Raw genomic sequence first — 26,740 nt, forward strand, 5'->3', positions numbered from 1 at the left:
TAAGAGACCCTGGGTTCTCTCCTGACCCCAGCCTGGGTAGCTACCCCTCTGGGAAAAGGGGACCCAGCCTTGGGCATCTGTCCACCAATGTGGAGGGCAGGTAGGGAGGGCAGGTGGTAGAAAGTCACTGAGCATCTGTGGGAGGAGCCACACCTGAGCACCACCTACCCTTCTGGCCTCTGAGCAGAACAGGCTCAGTGCTGCTGAGCCCCCCCCACCCCACCATATGTGTGTCTGCCTCTACCTGACAGCGGAGCAGGAGGGGCACTGAGAGTTAAGAACATTAAGGGAGTTAAGGAGTTAAGGGCGGGCGGGGCTCCCGTGGGAGAGGCGGTTCCGGCAGCAGCAAGGCAGCTCTCCCTCCTCTCTCTCCCTCCCGCCCTGCAGCAGCGGCTCTTCCTTCGGCATGGGCTCTTCGCGCGGGGCACCGCTGCTTGGGCTTGGGCTCGGGCTCCGGGAACGTGAGGGGCAAGCTCGGGGCCCAGGTTCCTTGGGGCCACGTCGGTAGCAGTGGGGTTGGTGCCTGCGGGCCATGGAAGAACCTGGGGCCCCCGGTGGGCTCAGCCGGGACCAAGGTAAGAGTGCAGGTGGGGAAACAAGTGCAGGCAGAGTAGGAGCTTAATAAAGGGGCTTCCCGGCCTGTAGGGGGCCTAATGCAGCCAGTGTTCGCTCCTCCTTGCAGGGTTCCTGGGAGTGCAACCAAATGACCCCATTCCCCAGCAACACACACACTTCTCTCATCTGCCACTGTCCCAGATCCTGAGAGAGCGCATCCCACTCACTTGGGAATGGTGGACACAATCCCAGTAGGCGGCAGGGAGGAAGTGCCCCCCAGCCACGCTGATCCAGTTCCTCTGACCTCTGGCCTGCCCCCAGCTGATGTCAGATGCCTGGAGGGAGATAGGGTCTGGGGGTGTCCAGAGATGGTGGGCTCTGGCCTATGGAACCCTGTGGGCTTGCCTGGTCCACCTCCCTCCCCAGTCGGGGCTTTAAAGACAGCACAAATCGCCCTGAGCCTCTGTCAGCACCATGGACAGCAGAAGCCCCATTCCTGCTGCCCTGGTGCTGGGCATCCAGGCTGGAGATGCTGGGTTCTGATTGTCCTTTCCTGGTCTGGGAGCTGAGATTTTGCTCTGGGAAGATGGTGTGAAACACCAAGGGTGGCAGGAAACTTCCAGGGCTTCCCAGAGCTGCCTGGCACCAGGAGCTGGGGAGTAAGGAAAAGACAGGATGGGGAGCATCAGGGCCAACCCCTCAGGGTTCAGAACTGAATTCAGCAGAGAACCTTGGCATGGTCTCTGTCTTCCCCTTGCCCTGGAAGAGCTTGCTTCTGGAGCTGGGGTGGGAAAGGTGAAGAATGAGGAGCCAGCTGCTGTGGCCAACCCTGCATCAGAAATAATTTGGGCAAGACATAGGGAAGAACTTTCTGAGGAGGGGAGAGCAGAACCTGACTCTGGAGACATGTTTGTTGCCAGACGTTCTGCCCTCTGATTGGTGTAAATGCCGGGGACAGGCCATCGGGCAAGCATGGAAAGGGTGAGGGGGAAGAATGCCATCACTGCCAGGGGACAGGGTGGGCTGGGATGGTGTCTCTGACAAGTTGTGTGACCCCATCCATGCCAGGTGCTGCACCTCTCTGAACCTCTTGGGTGAGAAAGGGACACTGCAGGGCTGTGACACCAGAGTGATTGTAAGGATTCAGAGTGAGAGTGTCTGCAGGGTGGAGCACAGGCAGGGGTGTCTGCCTCCTCCCACCCCCCAGGCTGAGGTGCCCTTAGTGAATGGAGGAGTGTGATGGTGTCCATAGGGCTGGCGAACTGCATCCCACCTTGGCACTCCGAGGATGGGGCTAGGCTTTGTGTTTGGGCTTAACCAGGTGTACCTAATGAAAGACCCCACCCCAGTGCTCAGCAGGGCTCCCCACCTTGGGCTGTCCACTGCCCAGTACACTGGCTGCTACCCTATGGCCCCAAGGGCCCAGGTCCAGGAAGCTGGACCCTTGAAGGGTCTGACTCCAGCTCAGGAAGAGCAGCTACTGAATGCTCTGGCTTGGGAGAGGAGTGGTCAGCCACCGCGCCCCTATCCTGGATGATGGCTGGCTGGTTGGGGGAGTAGACACAGCAGCAATGCCTTCTCCGCTGGGATGAGCGTGCTGGTGGCCCCTCCCAGGAGAACAGTCTCGGATGTGCCACGAGGCCTGGAGCAGATGGGCCGGAGTCCTGGGTCCAGCACTCCATCTGCCCCGCTAATGAGCCGATGGTGACGGCTTCACAGCTCCTGGCACCTCTCTCTGGAAGTGGGCAGACAGCCCGCTCAGGAAGTGCCCCTTCCTGAGGGTGGGAGTGTGGGCCCCTCCACAGCCTGAGGCTAGTGGCTTCTCATTGCAGGGGGCAGGGGGCTGAGGAGGGGATGAGTAATCAGCCTCATTTCCCCGGGACTGTGCTTCTAGTGCAGCGGACATGGGCTCTGCTGGTGGATGGACTTCCTGTGTGGGGATGGCAGTGGGTGGGGACCTCTGGGGGGCCCATCCTGGGAAGCTGTGGGAGAAGCAGGTGCCCTCCCAGGCAGCCCAATCATGGCTGCCCCACACCTGCCAGGTGCTGGTTGCCCTGGGACTCCTCCCCCACTGTGGAACCTGGGTTGTGATTGGTCAGCAGAAGAGGGGTCAGAGGCTCTGCCGTCTGTCTGCCTGAGGCCATCCCTGGAGCCCTTTGAGCTCTGGGCCCCAGGAATGGGCCAGTCAGAGATAGGGGTGCCCTGGGGGAAGGAGGTCCAACAGGGCAGGGGAACTTAGGGGGTGAGGAGCCTGGGGCAGGGAATCCCAAGACCACAGGGGAGAACTTGGATGCACAGAAGGGCCTGGGTAAGAGGCAGAGGAATCTAGAGAGACAGGGGGACCAAGGGGCTCCATCAACAGACAGATCCTTAGGAGCAGGGGTGGACCCCTGACAGGGGACAATGGGCTGCACGATGCTGGAGCTGGGTTCCTTTAACCTGCTCAGACCAGGTGACCCATTACTGATTTCACATGGCTTGGCCACAGGCCACTCAGCAGCCTGGCCCCCCTGCTTCCTTCTGGAACTCTTCAAGGGCTGGTGCTCAGCACCAAGGGCCAGGCCTCTAGGAGCCTCCTCCCCAGGCTCCTCCCCACATCAACAGTAGGTGTAGAAGAGGACAGCACGGTGGGAGGCAAGGAGACATGGGGTGGAGGTATGTGGACCAGGGAGAGCCTTTTGGCCTGGACCCCAGGCCAGTACCTGAGCAGGGTGGCATCAGGTGGGGATGGGGCACCTGGGAAGGTCCCTCCTATAGCAGATGCCTGGACACTCGAGAAGTAAAGCTTGCAGGCCCTCCTCCCTTGTGTGGGCTCCCAGGCGGTCAGGCATGCTGGGCTGTGGACCTGGCTCTAGAGGAATCTACCCTCTTGCCTTCTCCTCAAATGACCAGACCACCCTCTTGGCCCTGCCAGCTTCTGCCCCACTTGGCCTGGGCTTCTCTGACTTCAGGACCCTTCCCTCAAAGCCACTACTCCCCATTGCCCAGCAAGAGTTTCCTCTCCTCCTGCCAGGCAGCCTGAGCTCCATCTGGTGGCTTTTCAGGAATGGTTCCACCTCAGCTGCCACTCAAGCCTCCATCCTCTCTACTCCCTTGAAAGCACCCTGGGCAGGGCTTGGGGGCCTGATACACTGGCTTAGCCTGACCCTTGCTGGTGCTCTGGCCTGCCCTGGCTGCAGCCCCTTTTGTCCCCCTGCCCTGGCTCTCTTGGCTTTCAGTGAATAAGAACAAGCAACAAGTCCTGAGAGAAGCAAGGGGCTGGGGCTGGGGTCAGGAGCCCCACAGACACTGACAAGGAGCCCTGGAGGGCAGGAAGCAGAGATAGACATTGACACAGTCCCTTCCTGAGGGACACCAGGTATGATGAATGTCTAAAAGCCAACCCCGAGTTTGTCCCCTGCGCTGGGCTGCCACCTGCTACCAACTGGGCCAGTCAGGATGGTGGGGGCCCAGAAAGGAGCCCACTCTAGGAAGCCTGGCTCCTCTGGGCAGCAGGCAGAGGGAGACTCGATGGCAGGAGCCTCCTGTTTGTGGGAGGACCTCAGGTCTCCCCGTGGTGCTCAGCAGGCAGGCTCAGTGGTGGCAGCAGCAGTGGTAGGAATTAGAGGATCTGGCTGGGCAGGGAAGAGTTTCAGTAGTGCAGTGGTTAAAGCACTTGGCTGCTAACCACGAGGTCAGTGATTGGAGCCCACCAGCCACTCTGCAGGAGAACGATGAGGCAGTTTGCTTCCATAAAGATTTACAGCCTTGGAAACCTTACGGGGCAGTTCTACTATGAGTCCGAATCGACTCGAAGGCAGTGGGTTTGGTTGTTTCTTTTTTTGCTGGGCCGGAGCAGGGCCTGGAGCCATCTGCACAGGAAGGGGCTTGTACAAGCGGAGCATGTAGGACCTGGACCCCAGCCTCAGGCAGCTCGTGTCCATGCCCTACCCAGCTGCTAGAACTGCTCAGTGACACTGTTCCTGGTGTCCCGCCCCTTCCCAGGTTGCCTCTGACCATCACAGAGACCCCTGGGTGAGTGACAGGACAGAAAGTCCTTGCTGGCCCTCATCTATACCCAGCGGGGACTTCATTCTTCTGGCCAGGGATACAGCTGCCACCCCCTAACCCAAGTAGTCAGGGCCAGGCCTCTGAGGCTCCTGGACCTCTGTGGACCAAACAGGTCCTGAGCTACAGGGAGGTGGTGCCTCAGGCCTGGGATAGGCCTCCCTGCTCTGAAAAGAGCTCAGCTCAGTGTGGTGGACAGAAAGAATGACTGGCCACTGAGAGCCTGTCCCTGCTCTTAGGATACATGCTGTCCCTGGCTTCCTGAGGGGTCAAATGCATAGGTAGTGGAGGCTAAGGTGGCCAGAGAAGCCCAGAGGGCAGAATAAAGTCTGGCCTGCCAGCTCCCAGGGGTGCCCCATGCCTGGGCCATGCTGTGGAGTCAGGTTCTCCTGCCTGAAGGACTCTTGTTGCTCCTGGGGGAAACTAGAGCTGCTGCTGAGTGGAGAGGGTGCTGCTGCGGGAATGGACACTGCTGGCAGGGCCCAGCTGCACCCCCTGGCCTCTCAGTGTCCCCAGCTTGTCAGAGGGCTGCCCCGGCTTGGCTGACCAGGCTGAAACCACTATGGGCTGGGGAGTGGCTGCTGGGACCCGAGTGCTGGGCACTGGCCACCCCCAGGTCCTGCCTGGGGGAGGTCTGAGAGAACCGACTCACATTCCCTGATAAAATAAAAATAGTTGGGGAGGAGGCGCCCAGACGTGTGGGGGGATGAGCTGCCTCTCAAGACGTTGAAATCATCTCTGCCATCTGTGTGTGGGCCGCCCTCCTCCGTCGGCACGGGGCCAGCGGCCGGGCCCATCTGGGGGGTGCAGCCGGTCGCTGTTCAGCAGTGGGACCAAGGCTTCTCTGTTGGGCTTCCTCTCCACTCCAAGTGCAGGCCAGGCCTCACTACATGCCGAGCTGGGCCTGAAGGCGGATAATAGATACAGTGGGGGTGACTCGCCAGGGCTGCCCTGACCAGAGTCAAACAGCAGGGCTGGGACCACCATTGGGAGCAGTGGCTGTGCTGGGGAAGGGTGGCTCATGGTCTTATCACACACAGAAGGCCCATGGGACTGCTCTTCAGTGAAGCACATGTGTTGGAAGAAGAGAGGGTGCCAGAGGATGAGGGGGCCAGGGTTAAGGGCCAAGCTAGGCTGGACAGGTCTGTGGCCCCTGGGGCTGCAGGGATGGGGAAGATGTGGCCCCTGGCCCTAGTCCCCCCATGTATGCTAAACGATGGGTGAATGAATGAGGATGCATCCCTTCACTCCAGCTGGGGGGCCAGCCCCTGAAGGGTCATCTCTGCCTCTGCCAGAAGCCCATGGGTGTCGTTTGTGGGTTTTGTTGGAAGATTAAATTGATTTTGCAGCCGTCCTCTGGGGAGAGGCAAGATCTCACCGCCGGCACTGCGGGCCCTGTTGCCTACTGTGTTAGGACAAGATCGATGTGGGCTATAAAAGCAAAATTAAACAGTGGGGCCCCAGCTTCCACAGGCGCAACTGGCTACCCGTTGTTGCTCTGAGTGACCGCCACCCACTGCAGGGGCTCGGGGAGGAACAAGCAAGGGGCTGGGAAGATGTCTTCTTGGAAAGATGGGAAAACTGAGGCTCACACAGGTGGAACCAGCCCACGGTCGCACTGAAAGTCAGAGGGGACCAGGGCGGGGCTAGGGCCACTCCCCCTAGCTGCCAAGGCTGGGCCTTCCCAGGAGCATCTCTCCTCTGCAGGGTCAGTGTGGGGTCAAGGGCACTGCAGGCTCTGGGGTCCACAGAGCCCTCCCTGTACCTTCTCCCTAACCTGGAGGTGGCCCTGCCTGTCCTGTCTATCCCTGGTGTGTCCCTGAGCCCTGGACTGTCTAGGATGGGGCTGGCTGGAGGTGGCTGAGTCCTAGAGTACTGAGGCCCAAGCCTGTCCAGCAGTGTCAAGGCCAGGGGCAGCCTGCTGTCACCTCCTCAGAGCTGGCATGGTGCTGGTGACTGCGCCACCCGTCTGGGGTGGGCTTATGCTCTCTGTGACACCCATCTCATTTCTCCTGTCATTCATGGAGCATATGTTGTGTGTACCAGGCCCTGGGCTGGGTGCTAAGGACAGAGCAGGGGGCAAGGAAGGCTCTGTACCCAAGGGGCCCCAAGAGATTGGGCAGTGCACAGGTAAACACGTGGTCATATCAGGTAGCTGCTAGGCCATGGGAAGCCTTGTAAGAATAAAGCAGTCCCAGGACAGAGGATGGGGGAGGGGGCAGCCTGGGAGGGACTCTACAGGGGGCGCTGCCACTAGTGTATATGGAGTGGGCAGGGAGTTGGGGAAATGAAGCCAGGAGCCCTTTCCTGACCCTGGCCTGTGCCTTAGCTGGCCCAACCTCCAGAGTTGGTAGGCCTGGAGCTGGGTGGGGCTGGGCAAGTGGGCCAGGAGAGTACAGTTTCTGCATTCCCACTTGAGTGATGAGGACTGCAGCGTTGTCTGCTGAGGCTGCAGGGAGACTGGTGAACAGGAGAACAGGCCAGCCCTAGGATGGGCCCATGGCTGGGGCGACACTTCTGTGAGCAGCCATGAAGCACAGGGCACCTTCCTAGCTTTTCCCCAGGTCACTCAGTGAGGCTATGGCCCAGCTTAGGGGCAGTCAGGATAAGACCTGGGCTGAGTGGGAGTGGAGAAAGGAGGCCAGGGAGTCTGGCCATGGTAGGGGCATGGTGGTGAGACTGTTTCAGGCCCAGAGCGTCAAGGCTGTGTAACAGTTCATCTGGACACAGGCCACACCTCCTATGAGCCTGCGCTCTTTAGCTGGGAGTGAGTGGTGAGTGGCCCAGTGTTACGGATGGAAGGACATCTAGTGGGGGGGCCAGGACGGAATGGGGTTGGGGCAGTGACAACAGTGTTAGCAGGTGAGGAGGGTGGGAGCAGGGGAGCTAGGGGGCTAGGCACCTGCTTACCTCCAATGCTACTTGGAGGCAGGTCTACTCTACAGCAGCACCTGGGTGTGGAGGTTTCCTGGGGGTCCATGGCCTGAGCTAGGGGTGCCTGTCAGATGGAGGGTGGACTGGCTTGGGTGATCCCCCAGACTCTGAACCACTCAAAGAAGTGACTGTGTCAAGGGCAGGTCAGGGGTGCACCAGGGGTCATGAGACATGACAGAGGGGCTGGCAAAGGGTGACCTGTGTGGGCCATGGGTGGTATAGGCTTTTCTGTGAGGCAGATGGGTCCTGGCTTGCTCTGCCCACTTTTGGGCCTTTAAGGAGCTGAAGGCTGAGGGGTGAGGGCACCCCTTGCTGTGCACTGGTGGGCTTGCTGTGCCAGGGTGGGGCTGCTCCTCCTGGTTTGAGGTATCTGAGCCATCCTAGGGCCGGGCCATCTGTGTCGGGAGCAGTCGGCTCAGCCCTGACTCAAGTGGTCACGTCCTGGGGCCCCAGAGGCCCTGGCTTTGCACAGTGGCCAAAGTTCTATGCTGTCCTGTGTCTGAAGTGTCAGAGGAAGTAGGGTCACCTTGGTCCTCATGGCTGGTGGTGTCATGTGTCAGGGGCGGATTAGACAGCCTTCATCCAGCTGGTCAGTTGAGGATTACAGCTCACAGCATCAGAGGAGATAACAGGAGCCTGGGTGCTGGGGAGACTGGGCTGGCCCACCCAACCTGCCCCTCCCAGACCCCTGCCTGGGACAGAGGGGTAGCCAGGCCCTCCAGGTTGAGAGCAGGAGGGCAGCCCATGGCCAGGAGCCAAGGGGCAAGACCTGGCAGTGAGGAGGCCAGGCAGCCTTGGGCTTTGGGCTGGGCCTTGGGGCTAGGTGGGTGGGAGGAAGGGGTGCCCCAGATTGGGACAAGGGGGTCCCAAGGGCAAGAAGGAGAACTTGGGCTTCTTGGGCATGATGAGTTGCAGGCTCTTGAGCCAGCAGTGAGTGGCTCAGTGTTGTGGAAGAAGGGGTGTCTAGTATGTGGGGGCTGGATGGAATGAGGTCAGGGCAGTAACTCCAGGGTCAGCAAGTGAGAAAGGTGAGCATGTCCCACTCTGCCCAGGGCAAAGGGCATGTTTGGCCCTAGGCACCAAGTGTCTAGGATGTGAGGTCTCATCCAAGCCGGGATTCACCACCCATGGGATTCGCCTAGCTCCAGCTCTGGTCAGGAAGGGACCTTGGTTCTGACACTCCTTGGCATTCCACCCAGACCTCTGGCACAGGCAGTGATGTATGTGTGGGGGTGGTGGTGATGAGTGTCCAGAGGCCCCTTCTTCCTGAGATGCATAGACTTCCCACTTCCTGTTCCAGCAGCTAATAGTTTCCTAATCCAATTCTGAAGCAGAACACGCAAAGCCACTGACCGCCCTCTGCAGATAAGTTAGTTAGGGCCCCCTTGGCAAAGGCATTTAATTGAGTTCTGAGGTTTGGCTCCCAGCTGACCACATTGGCTCTGGCTGGTGGTACTCTGGGCTCTCTGACCAGTTCACCAACTCCATGTCCTCTCTGCATTCCCCCCTTCCCAGTGACCTTGGACCCCTGTGGCTCTGTCATGACTCGCCCCTCCCCCCCATTTTGGGTTTTGTGGTCCCTCCATCTGTGTAGGATGTGAGGGGTTAAGTACCCCTCCCCTCATGGACACTGCTGCCAGCCTCCCAGGAGCCTCAGGACAGCTGGGGAGGGGGCAGGGAGCTCAAGGCAGGGTGGGGGGCCACCATTAATGAGGTCTGCCCATACCAAGGCCCAGGCACTGCCTGCAAGCTGTCCCTGGAGACCACCAGATTTCCAGCAGGACCCTGGGGTGGGTGAGACTGATACCTGGCTGTTCCTTCAAGGTCTAATGTTGCCCAGTCAAGGGAACAAAGTGGGTATGGGGAGGGATGGGTTCAAAGGCCCAGTGTCAGAAGACCCTAGGGGTCCCCAGCACTCAGTCGAGTGCTTACCACAGTGGGTAGCCAGGACTGTGGTAAAAGCTGTAGCAGGAGTCCCAGAGCTGTCCTACCCCTGGGGCCTCCATGCAAGCCCTGGCTACCCTTAACCAGGAGGAAGTTTTGCCAAGCTAGCCTAGGGGTAAGGCAGGGCAGGGTGCCCAGCAGCCCCCCAATAGCAGGCCATGGTGTCTTTCTTCCTTCCCACTCCTGTGTCCTGCCCCCTAAAAGTGGCACCAGGGGGCTACCCACTGCTGCCTGGGGCTGCCTATTGGCTAGGCCCAGGGTTCAATTGGAAGGCAAGGAGCAGGGTCCTCCCTAGGTCCCCCCTGAGGCCAGGTGGTGGCCAGAGGAGTGGGAAAGAAGAGAGGCTGACCATGCCTCAGGAGTTGGAATTTGCCTGTGTGCCAAGTGCCTCTGCCAGTGGGAAAGGTCACTAGTCTGGGCTTTGGAGGAGACTACCAATGGCCCCAGGGCCTTGCATCAAGCTGTGTGAGGAGGGGGTGCTCGACCTGGGCCTAGGGACCTTTGCCCTCTGAAAGGCCCTCCCATGCCTGTGACCACCTCTGGGCCAGGCGGAGGGCGGGGAGCAGGTTGGGGGCTCCACCTTATAGAGGACTAGGGTCTGGACCCCAGGACAAGATAGTGTTGCTCCTGCCTCACCTTAGGACTCAACCACCTCCAGACTGTGGAAGCCTTCTCAGGGGTCCCTGTGAGTATGGACCCCAGCCTTAGAGTTCCACCTTGAGGAGGGGTGAGATAGGAGCCCCAGGCCGGGCTGATCATACAGCTGTTTTCTGGAGGTGGCCTCAATCCCCATGGGGCCACTCTCCATCTTGCCAGTCATGACTTGGCCCTGGGGGCTGACACCTCTCTGGTCCCCTCCTAGGTGCCCAGCTGAGAGTTTCCTTGGCCTGAATCCTCTGAGCAGCTGGGCTCGATGGTGGCCTCAGATCAGCATTGGGATTGGGCCAAAGGAGGCAGGGGTGAGGCTTAACCACTCCCCACACCCACTGGTCACTGGATGATGCTCCTTTGGGTATTTCAGTGGCTCTGGAAGGTGGGACAATCTAGCCTGGGATGTAGTTGACAATTAGGTTATGCCAGAGGAGTCTGGGAGCAGCTCTGTGGGGGTCTTGGGGAGCTTAGGGGTACTGGGGAGGGGTTGGAGGAAGTCAGAGAAGGGACCCAGAGCCCCGGCACTCATGCCCGCCTTGGCCTGACATGACAGTGGCCCCTTCTGGCCTCCATGTGCCCGCCCTGTTCCTGACCACAATTCTGCACAACTTCAGCCAGGCCTGTTGCCTACCACTGGGCCCAAGGAGCAGTGACCTGTTTGGCTGAGACACTGCTCCAGATCAGAGGGAATGTGGCATGTGTCCAAGGTGGCAGGGGCCAGCCTGCCCACCCCAAGGGGGAGGGGCAGGGTGACTGGGCACAGGCCTCTGGGGCCAATCCAGGTGCAAAAGCTCCTAGTTGGACTCTCATGGGAGTGAGGAGGGGCTGACCCTGGAGGTATCAATGGTCTGGGGTCTCCCATCCCCCCTTTGGCCAACCTCTATCCTTATGCCCCCTTGGGTCTCCCTCTGAGGATCAAGACTGGCTCCAGCAGCAGCCTCAGGACTGGCCTCTCCAACCCGTCTGCCTCAGAGCAGCCCTGGGAGGTGAACCCAGGCAGGAAATGAAGGTTGGCAAGGGAAGGAGAAAGCTAGAGGCCAGGGCCCCGGGTGGATGCTGAGTAGGGAGCTAAGGGAGAGTCCCAGTGACTTTGGGGGACAGCAGCACCTTCAGTCCAGATGGAGGTGGGACCAAAGTCTTGGTGCTTAGCAGAGCACCCTCTTGCTCCTATGAGCCCCTGTGGTGGGGCAACACCCCAGCCTGAGAGGGGGAAGGTCTCATGGTCTATCTTAGGAGGCCCGGAGCAGCCTCAATGGGGCTGTCCACCAGGGTCTCTGCTTCACTGGTGGATGGATTGGGTCCAGGCGACTACCCCTGGGCTCTGTTATAGGTCTTCTGTGGCTCAGCCCTGTGGCCACCCCTGCCTCTCTCTCCCCATCCCCTTTCCCTCATCCCTGACCCATGCACCCCACCCCGCCCCACTGCCAAGGCTCCCTCCTCTCCAAGATTCAATATTGACTTCTGTCCAGAAGTTCTCACTGACCTGTCCCCTCAGGCTGGGGTCCCTTGTGGTGTAGACTTCATGGGGTTGTGGTTCCTTGGTACTTGCCAAGTGCGGAGCTTTCAATGAGCTGTGTAAGGGTCCAGGCAGCTGGTCTGAGCCTGCAGCTCCCACAGTCAGGCACTCTGGTCCTGAAGCCGGCAGCACAGCCCACTGTGACCTGGGAGAGAAACAAGCTCAGACAGAGGAGGAGAGAGGGCAGTGGGCCTAGTAAGAGGGCCTGGTTTCCAGAGCTCAGATTGGCTCTGCACTCAGATCTGTGCCCTGGGGTCTTGGCCTCTCTGGTCCCTCTCCCCCTTGTCCCCTCTGGCCTTTCTTCCCACTGTCCTTCATGGCTGGAGGAGCCTCAAAGAGGATGTGTGATTGGTACTGGTGCTACTGTGAGTCCACAGGGATGGATATCTGGTGTCACAGGAGGGGGAGCAGGTGCCCAAGAGTGAGACCAGCTTCTCTCAGGGGTGGCCCATGTGTTGGAAGGCCAGCAAGCCAGACCATGTGTCACAGGGTGTCCACCACCCTCCCAGGTGGGCCCTGTGCCTAGCAGAGGCCTCCAGTGCAGAGAGGCTCCTGAGCTTGGCCGCTGTGGGGCCCTGCCAGCTCAGCCACTGCACTGTAACCCCACAGTGCATGATCCCTCTGAGAAGCTGATCCTGGTGGGGACAGGGTAGGCAGGTGACCCAAGTGGGGTAGGACCTTGCCTGGCCCTCCATCCCTAGAACCAATGAGGGAGAGGAGGCCATGTCTCCCAGTGGCCCTGACTGTGGGCGAGCCCCAGTTTGAGTAGGATCAGGTGATAGCCTGGGTTTGCACCTAGAAGTTTTGGGAATGGGCAGTAGGTGGGTGGTCTCATGCTCCCTCCTGCACTAGAAAGCACTGGGAGGGCATGTGGAATCATGGGGAAGAGGACAGGTTGCCGTGAGGGTGGCATTGCCCTGTGTTCACCAGCACTCTGTCTGTGTCTCCATCTGTCTGTCTGTCCACGTGTGTGTCCAGTGGAGCGGTGCATGAGTGCCATGCAGGCAGGGACACAGATGGTGAAGCTCCGTGGCAGCTCCAAAGGCCTTGTCCGATTCTACTACCTGGATGAGCATCGGTCCTGTATCCGCTGGCGGCCCTCACGCAAGAATGAGAAGGCCAAGAGTGAGTGCAGGGTCAGGCATGGGGGAGCGTGCAGTGGTGGGGGGCGGTGGTGGGGGAAAACCTTGGATTGGGGCAGGTACAGAGACCCTGGGTTAAAACCCCTGGGGGAAGAGTAGGGACCCCTCTCAGCCAAAAGACAGCTAAGGGAGCAATAAGACCCTGCCCCTAGTTGTTGTTCGGTGCTGTCAAGTCATCTCTGACTCATAGCGACCCTATGTATAGCAGAATGAAACACAGCCTGGTCCTGTGCCAGCTCCATGGTCATTGCTATACCTGAGCCCATCGCCACAGCCACTGTGTCAATCCATCTTGTTGAGGGTCTTCCCCTTTTTCATTGACCCTCCACTTTACCAAGTGTGATACCCTTCTCCAGGGAATGGTCCCTAGATTTGTTAGTTCTTCTAGCAGTCCATGGTATGCTTAGCATCCTTCTCCAACACCACAACCCAAAAGAATCAACTCTTCTTCGGTCTTCCTTTTTCATTGTCCAGCTCTCACATGCATATGAGGTGTTTGAAAATACAATGGCTATGTCAGGCACCCCTGGAAGTCTCTAGATAAGTCCGGGCCTTGGACATAGGCTCATTTTTAGCCTTGGAGTGACATCTGGACCATGGGGTGGGGATCCAGGGCCCTATCCCCTTAGGACCCTTGCCTGGCTTTGATGCTACCTGGCAGAATCTCTGGGACTCAGTGGGTTCATGCAGCTCCACTGGGGCCCAGCCCTGTGCCAAATGCTGGGGTGGGTGAGAAGCCAATGGATGGACAGAAAGAGACCCAACCTGGGCCCTGGGGTAGGATGGTGAGGCAGCTCCTGAGCTGGGTGGGTCTGCACAGACAGAGGGAGGGCAGGCAGGGGTAGAGGTTCCACAGGTCAGGAAGGGCCATATAAGCACACTCTCAGCCTGAGAGATGGGAGTTTCCACACCTGCTTGGTGTTATGGACCTGGGCGGGACCAGTTGTCTCCAGGGCCTCAGCTCAGCAGTTGCCAAGGGCACCACCACCACCACAGGCCCTCTGAGAGAACCTGCTACAGAGGCCCCAGGGCCTGAGCATGGGTGGCCACTAGGGAGGTGTCCTGGAGCAAGGTGAGGGGCAGGCCCCCAGTGCTCAGGTGTGTCTACTCTGTGCTAGGCACTGTTCCCTCTCCCTGCACAGATGGAGAAACTGAGGCCCAGGGAGGGGCAGACACCCCTCAGGGTACCTGGAGACAGTGGCAGGACAAGAATGGGGACCAAGGATCTAGAAAGGGCTCTTTCCATAACATTCGAGGCTCTTGAGGGGGCTCAGCATCCTCATCTCACACTGGGGCTGACTGATGGTCCCATGGGCATCCTGGGTGCCATGAGCATTAGACACGGAAGTATTTGGAAGGTGTTGGCACACAAGCCAGCACAGATCAAGCAGGCAGGAGATGGGCACTGGTGTTGAGGGTTGTTGGGCATCAGTCCTTGGTGATGCCATATACAGGGTGTCTGTCCCCCCCACCATAACCCTTTTTGTGCCTGGTACCATGGTGCCATGAGTGGGCCCTACTGTGAGCAGGAGCAAGCCTTTTACAGAGTCCCTCTAAGTTCATCTGTCCACAATAACTCAGTGTTTTAAACAGAGGCTCCTAGAGCCTGGGCACCAGGACCAGTCATGAGATCCTTGTTGGAATCTCAGCCAGGCTGCTGTGCCTCTGCCCCCTACCCAGTGCCAAGCGTGTTAGGAGGCAGCCAAAGCTGTCTGCTAACAACTACCTTCCTGGAAGGGGGGACGAGTTGGCCAGGCAGATGATCTGACTACTCCTCACAGTCTTACTCTGCTCCTCGACCAGGGGACATTTGGGGTGCTCACAGGAAGAGGAAACACCCTTATTTTTTGAGGGAGTATCTTTTTCATGCTCCAAGTTGGGGAGTGGGAACCACACTGTCAGAGCTGAGTAGGAAGGGTGGTGGAAGGGGGCTTGGCTGCCTAAGGTAGTGTGCATCGTTTCCTTCTCCCAATCTGAAGCGTGCCAGAATGGGGTGGTGGTGTCCCTGAGCCCCCTGCCCCCAGTGCACCCTCTGAGCATTGGTGGCCTACTGACATGGCAGGCTGGACCAGAGCATGGTGGGAGATGAGAGGGCAGCTGTGTGGAGCCCCTGAGGGGATTATCACTCCGAAGCCCCAGCTCCCAGGTTAGGTACCTCTGTTTTCCATTGCTGCTGCCCAAGCTTCTAAGCTGGCTCATGGAAACAGAGCTGTGCCCTGAGGGAATGAGAGAGTTTCATTCCCATCACGGAGAGGAGCCCCCAAAAGTGCAACAGCCTTGGCACTGAGAGGGACTGCAGCTTGGTGATGAGCTGTTGCTATGACGACAGCTCAGCACTCTAGCATGACCCTGGGCCACTCGATCCCTCCATGGGGTTCCCAGGCCCTATAGGCTCCAGACTGTGGGCCAAGGGAAGGGGCAGACCTAGGGGACCCATGACCCTGCTGATCCTGCCCTGCTCCCTGCCCGCAGTCTCCATCGACTCCATCCAGGAGGTGAGTGAGGGCCGGCAGTCAGAGATCTTCCAGCGTTACCCCGACAGCAGCTTCGACCCCAACTGCTGCTTCAGCGTCTACTATGGTGACCACCGTGATTCACTGGACCTGGTCTCACCTAGTGGGGATGAGGCACGCACCTGGGTCACTGGCCTGCGCTACCTCATGGCCGGCATCAGTGATGAGGACAGCTTGGCCCGCCGGCAGCGCACCAGGGACCAATATCCTTCGGGAGGTACAGGGTGGGGCAAGGACTGCGTCCCCACTTATCCCCCCAGGCCGGGTGACACATTGGGGAAGGGAGGATGGGAGCACACGTGGAATGGGGACCAGACCCCTGCCCTGTGGACGGCTTTGGCCCCTAACTTGGCCCCAAAGTGGCTGAAGCAGACATTTGATGAAGCTGACAAGAACGGGGATGGCAGCCTGAGCATCGGTGAGGTCCTACAGCTGTTGCACAAGCTGAACGTGAACCTGCCACGGCAACGTGTGAAGCAGATGTTCAAGGTGAGGTGGGGGTGGGCAGGCTTCCTGCTATGGGGTCCCTGTGGAGGACTGGGGGCCACATGGAGGCACAGCTTTGCTTGAGCTGGCAGGGTCCTGAGTGACACCAGTCCAGCTGCAGAGGAGTGGTCTGCAGGGGACACAGGGAGGGAGCTAGGCGGGCAACCTTCCACCAGCCCTGGGAAAGGGAAGCCAAGTGCCGACCAGACCACTAGACCTACTCAGGTGGATGAACTGGGCATCAAGGACAGGGGACAGCTCCCTGAGGGAAGTGCCCAGAGGAGGCCACGGCCCCTCTGCTGGCCCCCCAACAATGCCACAATAGGATGGGCCTGGCCCAGCCTGGGCACCAGGTGCCCTAGCAGGCACCACTCAGCCGCCCCCTCCAGACACCTTCCGGGCTCTGCAGTCCCTCAGCTGCTCTGTTGTTAGAAGTTATGAAAATGCATCCCCTATGTGCTTTAGCCAGAGCTGCAGCCTTTATTGTCTGTAATTAGCTTTTGTCTTCCTGGAACCCCTGCTGGGGTGGGAACAGGAGCTGTCAGCAGATCCTGCTCTGGTGAGAACGGGCTGCTCTCGAACCTCACCACCCCACTGTGGGCCTCGTCTTGCTTTCAGCTGGTGGAGGGTTCTTGAGCAGGATGTCAGGCTCTGCATCCCCCACCTCACCCTTGCCCCAGCCTGACATCTTGTCCTGGGCTCTAGTTGCTTGTCTCTAGATGGACAGGCCGGTCGCGCTTGGCTGAAGCGAGGCAGCTGGCCTGGCTCAGAGCAAGTAGGTCTGTGTGTGGATGGGTAGGGGGCAGAAGGCTCTCAGGTCCTGCCTGTGAGAACTAAGGGGGCTGGGCATGTCACTCACCGGATTGCTGCCTGCCTGTCGATAGGCCATCCTGACTCCAGGGGCTCCTGGGTTCAGCACCCCTTCCAGGGAGATGAGGCTGACAGGCTGACAGGAGGGAGTCAAGGCCCTCGATCAGTCGGCTGTGAGGGTGCCCAGCTCCTGGGATTGACGTTTGGGCTCAGAGTCCTGGCTGGAGGAGGCCCACATGTGTGTGTGGGGGGCTCTGGACACCCCCACCCTCAGTCCTCTGTAAGGACTCTAGACCCTGACTCATGGTGGCTCCATGCACAGTGGAACAAAACGTTGCCCATCCCAGCGCCATCTGCATGAGTTGTTGCAGATAAGACCATTGTGATTCATAAGATTTGTATTGGCTGATCTTCAGTGGATCACCCGGCCTTACTTCCTAGTCTGTCTTCGTCAGGAGACTCTGCTGAAAACTGTTTAGCATCAAAGCAACATGCAGGCCTCCTCTGACAGACAGATGGTGGCTGTATGTGATGTGCATTGGCTGGTAGTTGAACTCGGTTGTCTCTCATGGAAGGAGAGTAGTCTACCACTGAACCACCACTGCTTCACCTCAAACCCATAGCCGCCCTCAAATCTAGTGTCAGATGCACCAGGTGTCTGTGAGCCCTAGCACCACCTGGGCTGGGCCCCTCACACCAAGCTGGTGCCTCCCTTGACTCAGTTCTTGGGTCCCAGAGCGGTTTGTGGAGGCCCTGCTGGCTGCCCCGCCAGGCCAAGTCCCATGCTGGAATTCAGCCAGAAGCACACCAGGGCCCTGCATGCCCAGAAGCCCTGCTGTCATGGGGACAGGGACATGGAGTGTGGCAGTGGCCAGTGCACTAGCTGGAATGCTCCCAGCTCAGAGGGGACCTCAGAGATCCCCCTCACTCCTCACTGTCTGCAGGAGGAGGCCAGTGGGCAGCGATGCCCATGGTTCTGACAGTGTTTTCAGTCCTGCTTTGCTGAGCTGTTCCCCATGGTGCACCAGGGGTGTAAGAGCCCTGGGCCCTCAGCTGTGTTCAGGCCTTGGGCTGTTCTGAGAAGTGAATTACCCCTGGTGGCCCTTCCTTCTCTTGCCCTCCAGTAACACCCCTTGTGGGCTCTTTCAGGTTTCCTGGGAGACCCCAAGGGCAGTTGCTGAGATAGCCCTCTGCCCACACCATCTCCAGGTGGCCCCTGGCCCACCCACCCAAGGACTTTGTCCTATTTCAGGGACCAATGAGGGTCTAGAGACTCTGTGGGGACCTAGGGGCTCAGGCAATGTCTGTGGATGATGGTGGCCATGGTCCTCAGTGCACAGGCCTGGGGAGATGGTGCAGCTGCAAACAGAGGTAGATTGGTAGCTTTGCCTGGCTGGGCCTGCAGCCACCCCACTAGCTTCTCTGTGAGCACTGGGACAGGTGGGCGTTTGGACTGGCAGAGCCACAGCCAGCCTGGTTTGCTGAGCTCAGCTGCTCTGCAGAGAGCAGGGCCAACCATCCATTCACCAGGCACCCCCTGAGGAGAAGGAGCTGAGCTGGGTGCCAGCCAGAGCCCAGTGCCTCCAAGCAGATCGTGTTCCCACTCTACCTCTATCCACCTGGTCCGACGTCCCCCCATCACAGGCCTCAGCCCAACCTCTATGTTCTAGCAACCTTTCTTGCATACCTCCAGGTGCCCCTAGCCCCTGGACACCTCAGGCATCCTCTGCTCTCCAGCTGCTGGGATGCCACTATCCTGTGGGTCTATCCCTAGACTTGGGGTTCTTTTAGGAGGTTTGTGCCTTGTCCCTCGACATCCTGGGGTCTGGCATGTTGTCAGTAAATGCTGTGAGCAGATGGGTTCACCAAGGAGCCATACCCTACTGGAGTCCCTGGTGGGTCTGTGCCTTGGAGCCACCACCCCTGCAAGGAGTCCCAAAGGGTTCCTGGGATGTCTTGTGAGCAAAAGGAAGGCAGCAGCCAGGAACAGGTCCTGTTTGTCTCTGCCAGGGAGACGTGGGGTCTGTGGCCATGAGCGTTCCTAATTAATGAGCATCAGCTTCATCAGAGGCTCAGAGGCCTGGAGCCCAGGGCAGGTGCCGACTCCCAGTGTGGGAGATGGTGTCAGGACTGACTGTAGACTGACCTTGGAAGACACAGAGCCAGGGGGTCAGATTTGTGTTTTAAAAGGGTCACCCTGTCACTTCTTGGTGGGGAACCTGGTGAAGACAGCCATAATTGTCTGTGCCGCAGTGATGTGGCAGTGATTGTCTGGGGTATGGTGATGCAGCAATGACATGGGAAAGGGGGGTGGAGCTAAGGTTCTGGTAGGCCAAGGAGGGGAATGGGCTTGAGGACCCCTTGTGGCTGTGCAAGGATGCAGACAGGGACCCAGAGGCCTTGGATTACAGGAAGCGGACACAGATGACCAGCAGGGCACGCTGGACTTCGAGGAGTTCTGTGCTTTCTACAAGGCGATGTCCACCCGCCGAGACCTCTACCTGCTCCTGCTAACCTATAGCAACCACAAGGACCACCTGGATGCCACTGACCTGCAGCGCTTCCTGGAGGTGGAGCAGAAGGTGAGGGGGCAGAGGGGGTCCCAGTGCAGCTGAGAGCATGGGGACAGTGCATCTACAGCCTGGCCTCTGCAGCCTGAATCTGCCTCTGCTTGATAGCACCTGCTCACATCACTATATCAACCTGGGCCAGGGTCACCCGTGGGGGTCTACTGCTTGGAGAAAAGGGTTTGTGGCTTCTCTACTGGGCCCTGTGATGGGTGCTGTCCTGGCCATGGCCACCCAAGCTTCCAGTGAGGACTTGGGTTTTGTGGCTCAGATTTGAGGAACTGCCCCCTATGTGCCCATGCTCTCCTCTGGGGCTGGCTGGCCCCTCTCCAGGCCCAACCCAGGGCCACCTCCACTCACCATTTGCCCAGCAAAGGCCTGTTGCCTCATGGGCACTGCGCCCACACCTTGACTCCAAAAAGCCCCATGCAGTCCAGGGGCCCAGGTCATATTCTCCCAGGAATTGGCCTGCTGGCCCAAGGCCCAGTGTCCAGAGGCTCAGGGTATGGACTCCCCTCCCAAGGTGAATGGCCTTGACTGGGAGCCTGCCATGATAGGAATGGGCACAACTCCTTGAGAGAGTGCTTCCATGGAAGAAGCCCAGACAGTGTGTGTCTCATGCTCTCAGGGCTGACAGCAGCCACCATGAGAATCAGTGTTGTATGTCCCTTCTCCCAGGACCCTCATGGGCCCTCTTTAGGAAGAAGAGAGGGGGAGGGACAGGCCTCAGGCAGCCAGTTCTGAGGGCTCAGGGACTCTGCCTACCTGTGACAGTGCCTCACTGCCACTCAGCCACGAGCGTATAGTCAAGGTTGTGGTGATAGGAGACAGGCATCTGCCCCTGAGTGAGGGTAAGGTGTCAGGAACTGCTGGGACCACCTGCAAGGGATCCCAAGCTAGAGGTATGGGTCTGCCCGCAGTGCCCCCACTGCCCTCCCAGTTCGGAACCCTCTGCACCCCGCCTCTTGAGGCTGCCCCCTAGGCCCATGTTCCTGGGCCCCCCTTGACCTGTAGCTGTTGGGGTTCCCGCACTCTGTGCTGTCCTCTTGTCCTGCCGTGCAGCACAACGTGCTGGCCATCTTATCAGGCTGGGTTCTGCTGCTGCTGCTCTGGGGTGATTCCCTCCCTAGCTTGGCTACTGTAGGGGCATCAGTGAGGTGACCTGGTCATGGATAGTAGGTTCGAGGTAGGTTAATAGGTAGGCTAGAGCCTCTGTCTAGGCTCCTGGCCTCTGTAAAGGAGAGGAAGGAATGTGGCCCAGGATAGGAGATGAGCAGAAATGATCTTTCTGTCCCCAACCTTTGCCCTCAAGCTTTCCAGAGTCTAGGGCATAGTGCCTAAGACATTTGACTGCTAACCAGAAGGTTGGTGGTTCAAACCCACCAGCCACTCTGCGGAAGGAATACTGGGCAATCTACGTCCATAATGATTTACTGCCTCAGAATCCCAAAGGGGGTCACTATGAGTCAGAATTGACTCTATGGCAGTGAGTTTGGTTCTGGAGGGCTGAAACAGTACCCACAGCAAGAGGTTGTAGCCTTGGCTGTGTCTCCTGGCTCTGGGCCTCCCCAAGGGCACATAGCTGGAAGCAAGCATTGACCGCTTTTTCACCCACCTCGCCCATCTCCACCCCTCCCTGCCACATGCACACATTCCTGGGGACTTCCTGGGAAGCCCTGATGGAGGAACTGCTGCTGAAAACCAAAGTTCTTGGCCTTGACAGCACCACTAGATGAGTCCTGGAGTGGGGACTAAAGAGCCACTTGGCTACTGTGTGCAGGAACACCTTGAGGGTGGATTGGGGTTCAAATTCCCATGAAGGTGACCTGCAAGGACTATAATATATGACAGGGAGCTTCCCCATGTCCCTGGGGTTCCCCAAAGCTGGGACACAGTCCTGGTTCTCTTCATCTCCCCACATACAGTCTCCACTCTATGCTGGACCCACCTGCCGACATTGACCTCTGAGTCTGTCCCAAGTCAGGTGACACTGGGGATGGTCAGTGAGCCCCCTAAGGATGGGGGAGCTGGCCACAGGGTCAAGAGGTGGGAGGCAGTGGCAATGAGGAGGATGGGGGCTTCCTGAGGTTAGCCCAGACCAGTTATGGTCTAGCCTGGGCTCACACCCCCACTCTGCCTAGATGACAGGTGTGACGCTTGAGAGCTGCCAGGATGTCATCGAGCAGTTTGAGCCCTGCCCAGAAAATAAGAGCATGGGGGTTCTGGGCATTGACGGTGAGTGGGGGCCACCTGGTGTCCACTGTCTTGGGGACTACCCTGAACCCACTGTCCCAGGGAAGTGTTGCTGGGGGCTCTAGCCATGGCGTGAGCTGGACTCAGGGCAGTGGCCTGAGCCAGTGGCTCCATGAGATGTGGGGGATGGGTGGCTATGAGATGAGCCACCAAGGGCCACACACAGGCTGACCCCCACCTCTGTCTTCTTCAGGCTTCACCAACTACATGCGAAGTCCAGCCGGCGACATCTTCAACCCCGCACACCACAGCGTGCACCAGGACATGAGCTGCCCACTGAGCCATTACTTTATCACCTCGTCCCACAACACCTACCTCGTGGGTGACCAGCTCATGTCTCAGTCCCGCGTGGACATGTATGCTTGGGTCCTACAGGCTGGCTGCCGCTGTGTGGAGGGTGAGCGGTGGCTGCCTCACAGAAGCTCCAGGACCCATTCCCCTCCAGGGCCCAGGCAGGCTCCTGTGGGGGGTAGGGTGGGCTGAGGAGCCAGCCAGTGGCCTTGCCTCAGTGTAATCGCTGAGCAGGTAGATGGTCTTTGCTGAGTGGCCTGTGTGCACCATTGTTGGTGGTGAGGCAGGTGTGGCCTGTACCTTGGCACTGACCCATGGCCTCTCCTCCACTCAGTGGACTGCTGGGATGGGCCTGATGGCGAGCCCATTGTGCACCATGGCTACACTCTGACCTCCAAAATCCTCTTCAAGGACGTCATTGAGACCATCAACAAATATGCCTTCATCAAGAATGAGTGAGTAGGAGTTCCTGGGGGTGCAATGGTTCAGCACTCAACTCCTAACTGAGATGTTGGGAGTTTAAACCCATCCAGAGATGCCTCATAAGAAAGGTCTGTTGACCTCCTGACAAGTCAGCCATTGAAAGCACAGTTCTACTCTGCACACATGGGGTTGCCATGAGTTGGAATAGACTCAATGACAATAACTACAAAGAGAAACGAAATAGGATATAACAATGACTGGCTGGTACTGGGGTGTTGGCTCCAAGGGGTGGGCAGAGGAGGGGCTGTGAGGCTCTGGCTCTTCCTGACCCTTCCCTACATCCTTTTCTGGGGGCAGTGGGCTGTTGTAGCTTCAGGCTGAGGGACTGACTACTTTTGGGGTCTGACTGAGGAGAGAGGGGCAGGGTAGGGAGTAGACCCACAGCTTTGGGGACAGGGACAGCAATGGGGAATGGGCAGCCAACATGACAGGCACGTACAAGTGGCTCCCTGGACACGTTCGCCTGGCAGCCACCTCTGAGTGTCAGATACCTTCAGTGACTTCGGTCTTAATTACCCCCAAGAAGCCACTCTATGTCCAAACTCAATTTGCTGTCACTCAGCTGTGGCTACAGACACTGTTGAACAAAATTCAATTTAGTTTCTGGAAATAGAAGACTGCCTCCCTCACTCGGAGCGTTACCTTCAGGTCTCTGTTAAATGAGGCTCAAAGGCGAGGAAGGAGCTAATCGAATAAGGTGGGAGGAAAAGCAGATTGATTGAGGAAATAGTGACAGAGGGCCCCTCCTGGAAGGATAGCCTGGGTTGTCTCAGCTGGAGGGATGAAGCAAGGGTACTTTAGGGCAGCCCAGCCTCTAGGGCTGCAGGTAGAGGGAACAGCTCCTATAGCTGCCAAGGAGCCAGAGCCAGCTGAATCTCAGGACAGGCACACACCTCAGTTGCCCGTATCATTTTTGTGGGCACCCTGGTTGCCCCCACCACCACCCCGGGACCCTGGGCTCCAAGTCTCAGTCTCTGACCTGAGAAATGGGAGGATGGGATGAGTACTTGTGTCCCAAGCCCTGCTTGCCACCACACACCACAGCATTTGATCATCTCTTGTTCTGGCTTATGCCCTCTCCATTAGGGTCACATTTTCTAAAAGAACCATGGATGCCTTTGGGTAAAACTCCAAGGAAAATGTGCACATGGTGGGAAAAACAAACTAACTAACTGAAGAGCTTATAATGAAAGGTCCCATGTTCAACTCCGTATTCTGTACCCACAAGTAACAGCCATGTTCCACCAGATGAATGTATGCCAGGCTTTTGTCTCCTTCTCCATGGGACCAATGTTGGGACCCAGGCCATCCAAGGGCAGTGTTCCAGTGTCTAGGTCAAAAGTTCATATTTCTTACCATCTGTCTATTGTTCTACATCATGTCTCAGCTTAGTCTGCATCATTTTTGAACCATAGATTTCTCAGATGTGCTTTTTGTTTTCCTGGAGTTTCTAATTGCCTTTCTTTCTTTCCTTACTGAGAGATGAAATACATGTCTTCTTTCCCTGACCCTGAGGTCTCACAACCCCAACCCACTCACTTGTTTTTCAAAGTCACTGGTGGGCCCCTCCTAGAGCAGCTGGCAGCCCCATCCATCCAGGCCTCTTAATGAAAATCCCTCCTTGATCAGTGGCACTGAGGCCCTGACATCATCCCAGCTCCCCCTGCTTTGGGGTCACAGGTACCCAGTGATCCTGTCCATTGAGAACCACTGCAGTGTTGTCCAGCAGAAGAAGATGGCCCAGTATTTGACTGACATTCTTGGGGATAAGTTGGACCTATCGTCAGTGAGCGGCGAGGACTTCACCACGCTTCCCTCTCCAGAGATGCTCAAGGGCAAGATCCTGGTGAAGGTCAGCTTCTGCTCCTGTAAGGGCCAACATCCAACAGGGCACCTGACCTGGGACCAGAACCTGAGGAGGAACCTCTTCCAGACAGGCCCCACCCTGACCTACCTCAGTCTCCCCATGTGTAACATGGTGACCATGCCAATTTCAGGACCTTCGCCCCCCGCCCAACATACACACTGAGTCATGTCCCTTCCACACTGCTGCTGCAGGGTGATGACAAGTCCCAGTCCCTGGTCCCTGCCTGCCCCATCCCCCTCAACTCATCATAATCAAGCTTGAGGAAAGCTCCACCCCTTGCCAGCTGCTTCTTTTGGGTGAAGGCTGCCAGTACTTCCTCCAAAGCCCCTGGGGGTCCGCACCCCTCCCACTGTCTCTCTCCTTCCTCAGGGGAAAAAGCTCCCGGCCAACATCAGTGAGGATGCCGAGGAGGGCGAGGTGTCTGATGAGGACAGCGCTGATGAGATTGATGATGACTGCAAGCTCCTCAATGGAGATGTGAGTAGGGGCGGGACCAGGACAGGGCAAGGGGAAGCCCTAGGCAGGGAGTGGGAGTTCTGCAGCATGAGGAGAGGCTCATGTCCCTGCCATCAGTGGAAGTCAGGAAAGGAGTTTACTGGAGTGGAGGACATTGGGCAGGAGCTGGGGGCGGGGCGTTCCAAAGCCAGCTTGGCTGCCAGGCACATACTGATCCTGGGCCCATTGGGTCCCCTGCTCATCTCTCTACACCCACTAGAGTGTGCACTCTGCATTCCCAGTGGGGCTGACCCTAACGGGGGCAAACACACAGCTGTTGGGGGCCTCTCGCAGCTTCTATTTCTGAACCGACCCTGTGGAAATCGTCCACCAAACCTGCAACATCCTCTTGGCATATGTTCTGGCTATCTAGTGCCACTCTGACAGGAATGTACCACAAGTGGGATGGCTTGAACAAACAGAAGTTTATTCTCTCACAGTTTAGAGGCTTTAAGTCGTAGTTCAAACTGCCAGGCTCTAGGGGCTGGGTGAAAGCCCTTCAACCTTGGGCTTCAGCTCTGCCTCCTGCTCCCGGCCCACTGAAGCTAGAGTCTTTTCTTCATTCAGACAGCTGCTGGCTGCTGAGGCTGACAAGCCCAAGGTTGACAAGTCAAAAGGTACAGTCCCGATGTTACCAAACCACATGGTACGTCACTGATTCAAGTCCATTGGAAGTCCCAAGATAGGCAGAGCATGTCAGGATGCTGAACAACGACTCGGCTACATGCAGGGTTCAAGCATGCCATAAGCTAGAGACTGTTCCCCAAGGCTTTTCCTTATATACAGGAAGCAGACCACATCCTTAAGGCAGCTACTCAGCTGCTCACAGTAGATTCCACCATGGAGATGATTACCAGTCTCATCATGGGGAATACTACATCCGGCTGCCCAGACACTCAACCAGGCCCAGCCAAGTTGACACACAAACTTAATTACCCCGGCGAACTTGGCCAAGTAGTAGCATGGGGTTCAGGGAACCTCCCTGGTCCCAGACCACCCCACTCACATCTGACCCAGGTCCTCCTCCACATTCCCAGCCTGCCTGGCCAACCCTTGTTTGACCCTGGCATGGGGCAGCCTGCCCAGCCACCCTGGGCCTAGCACGTCTCTACTTCAAGGTGTGAATGCAGAGATCCACACAGACACCGGGGTGCATGTGGGGAGAGCTACCTGCCCTGCTTGTCTAGCTATCCCTGCTCTCAGTGGCCACCTGGGCTGGGGCCCGGGGGTGGAGGACTCAGCGAAGTTCTCATACCTGGGTGGGGCTGGGAGCTCTGTAATTAATGCCTCTCTGCTCTGGGTGCCTCTATGCTGAGCCCCTGCTGACAAGGCAGGGAAGACTTTATCTCTCCCTGAGGGGCCACTGGATGGGAAAATAATTGCTCGAGAGCCTTCCCAGCCTCTCGGCTAATTGTTTTAGAAAGCCCTGAGGCAGCAGATCTGGATGTTTGGGGGGGTTGCTGGGTTTCTCATCAGCTGAGGAGATGGCACAGCCACAGTTCCAGATGTCCACTTGGGCTTTCTCCAAACGGGGCTCTGGGGAGTCCCAAATGCTTGGGCCCAGAGAGCTCTGAGGTCATCAGGGCCATATGGACACTGCTTGGGGTGGTGGGCACCAGAACAGCCCCTGGTGTTGAGCAGTCTGTCCACCATTGCTGGTCCACCTCGCTGGGGTGGTGTGACCCCCAACCCTGCACTGTGAAACGTCCCCTGAGAGCCCAGGGCAAGCCACAGGTGTGCTGACTCACACCCCCACCCCACCCTGAGGCCCACTACGCCAGTGCCCACAAATTATCTGCTGGGTCCTAGGCAGCAGCAGCCTGCAGCTGAAGGAGGTGGGAGTTAGAACTAGCCAGGCCTGGGTTCATGTCCCCGGGGCAAATCACATGCCCTCTGTGAGCTGCTCCAATGATGCTGGTGGCCAGTGCCAGCATGGTGGGGACCTGGATGGGTCCCAGCAGCTCCAGCCAGCCCATCCAAGCACCCTACCACTGCCGGGCTGCAGACAGACACCAACCAGCTACCGTCTGGCTCCTGCAGGCCTCTACCAACCGGAAGCGTGTGGAAAACATCGCGAAGAGGAAATTGGATTCCCTCATCAAAGAGTCCAAGATTCGAGACTGTGAAGATCCCAATGACTTCTCTGTGTCCACATTGTCCCCAGCATGGAAGCTTGGACACAGGGC

The 26,740-nt window shown here is 58.1% G+C and overlaps 1 protein-coding gene across 1 annotated transcript in view; it reads left to right on the top strand.

Moving 5' to 3' along the window:
* Nucleotides 1-532: 532 nt before the first annotated feature.
* The window catches only part of PLCH2 (phospholipase C eta 2), a 41,925-nt gene continuing 15,717 nt past the window's right edge, over nt 533-26,740 (top strand). The window contains exons 1-11 of the mRNA XM_007945520.2: nt 533-575; nt 12,626-12,772; nt 15,262-15,504; nt 15,661-15,791; nt 19,010-19,180; nt 21,307-21,400; nt 21,612-21,815; nt 22,044-22,164; nt 23,873-24,044; nt 24,429-24,536; nt 26,595-26,738. Of these exons, the coding sequence (XP_007943711.2) occupies nt 533-575; nt 12,626-12,772; nt 15,262-15,504; nt 15,661-15,791; nt 19,010-19,180; nt 21,307-21,400; nt 21,612-21,815; nt 22,044-22,164; nt 23,873-24,044; nt 24,429-24,536; nt 26,595-26,738 (1,578 nt within the window). The remainder of the gene's footprint in view (nt 576-12,625; nt 12,773-15,261; nt 15,505-15,660; nt 15,792-19,009; nt 19,181-21,306; nt 21,401-21,611; nt 21,816-22,043; nt 22,165-23,872; nt 24,045-24,428; nt 24,537-26,594; nt 26,739-26,740) is intronic.

The sequence above is a fragment of the Orycteropus afer genome, unplaced genomic scaffold (assembly GCF_000298275.1).
Source record: "Orycteropus afer afer isolate SDZICR_OR568_19922 unplaced genomic scaffold, OryAfe1.0 scaffold00136, whole genome shotgun sequence".
Classification (NCBI taxonomy): domain Eukaryota; kingdom Metazoa; phylum Chordata; class Mammalia; order Tubulidentata; family Orycteropodidae; genus Orycteropus; species Orycteropus afer.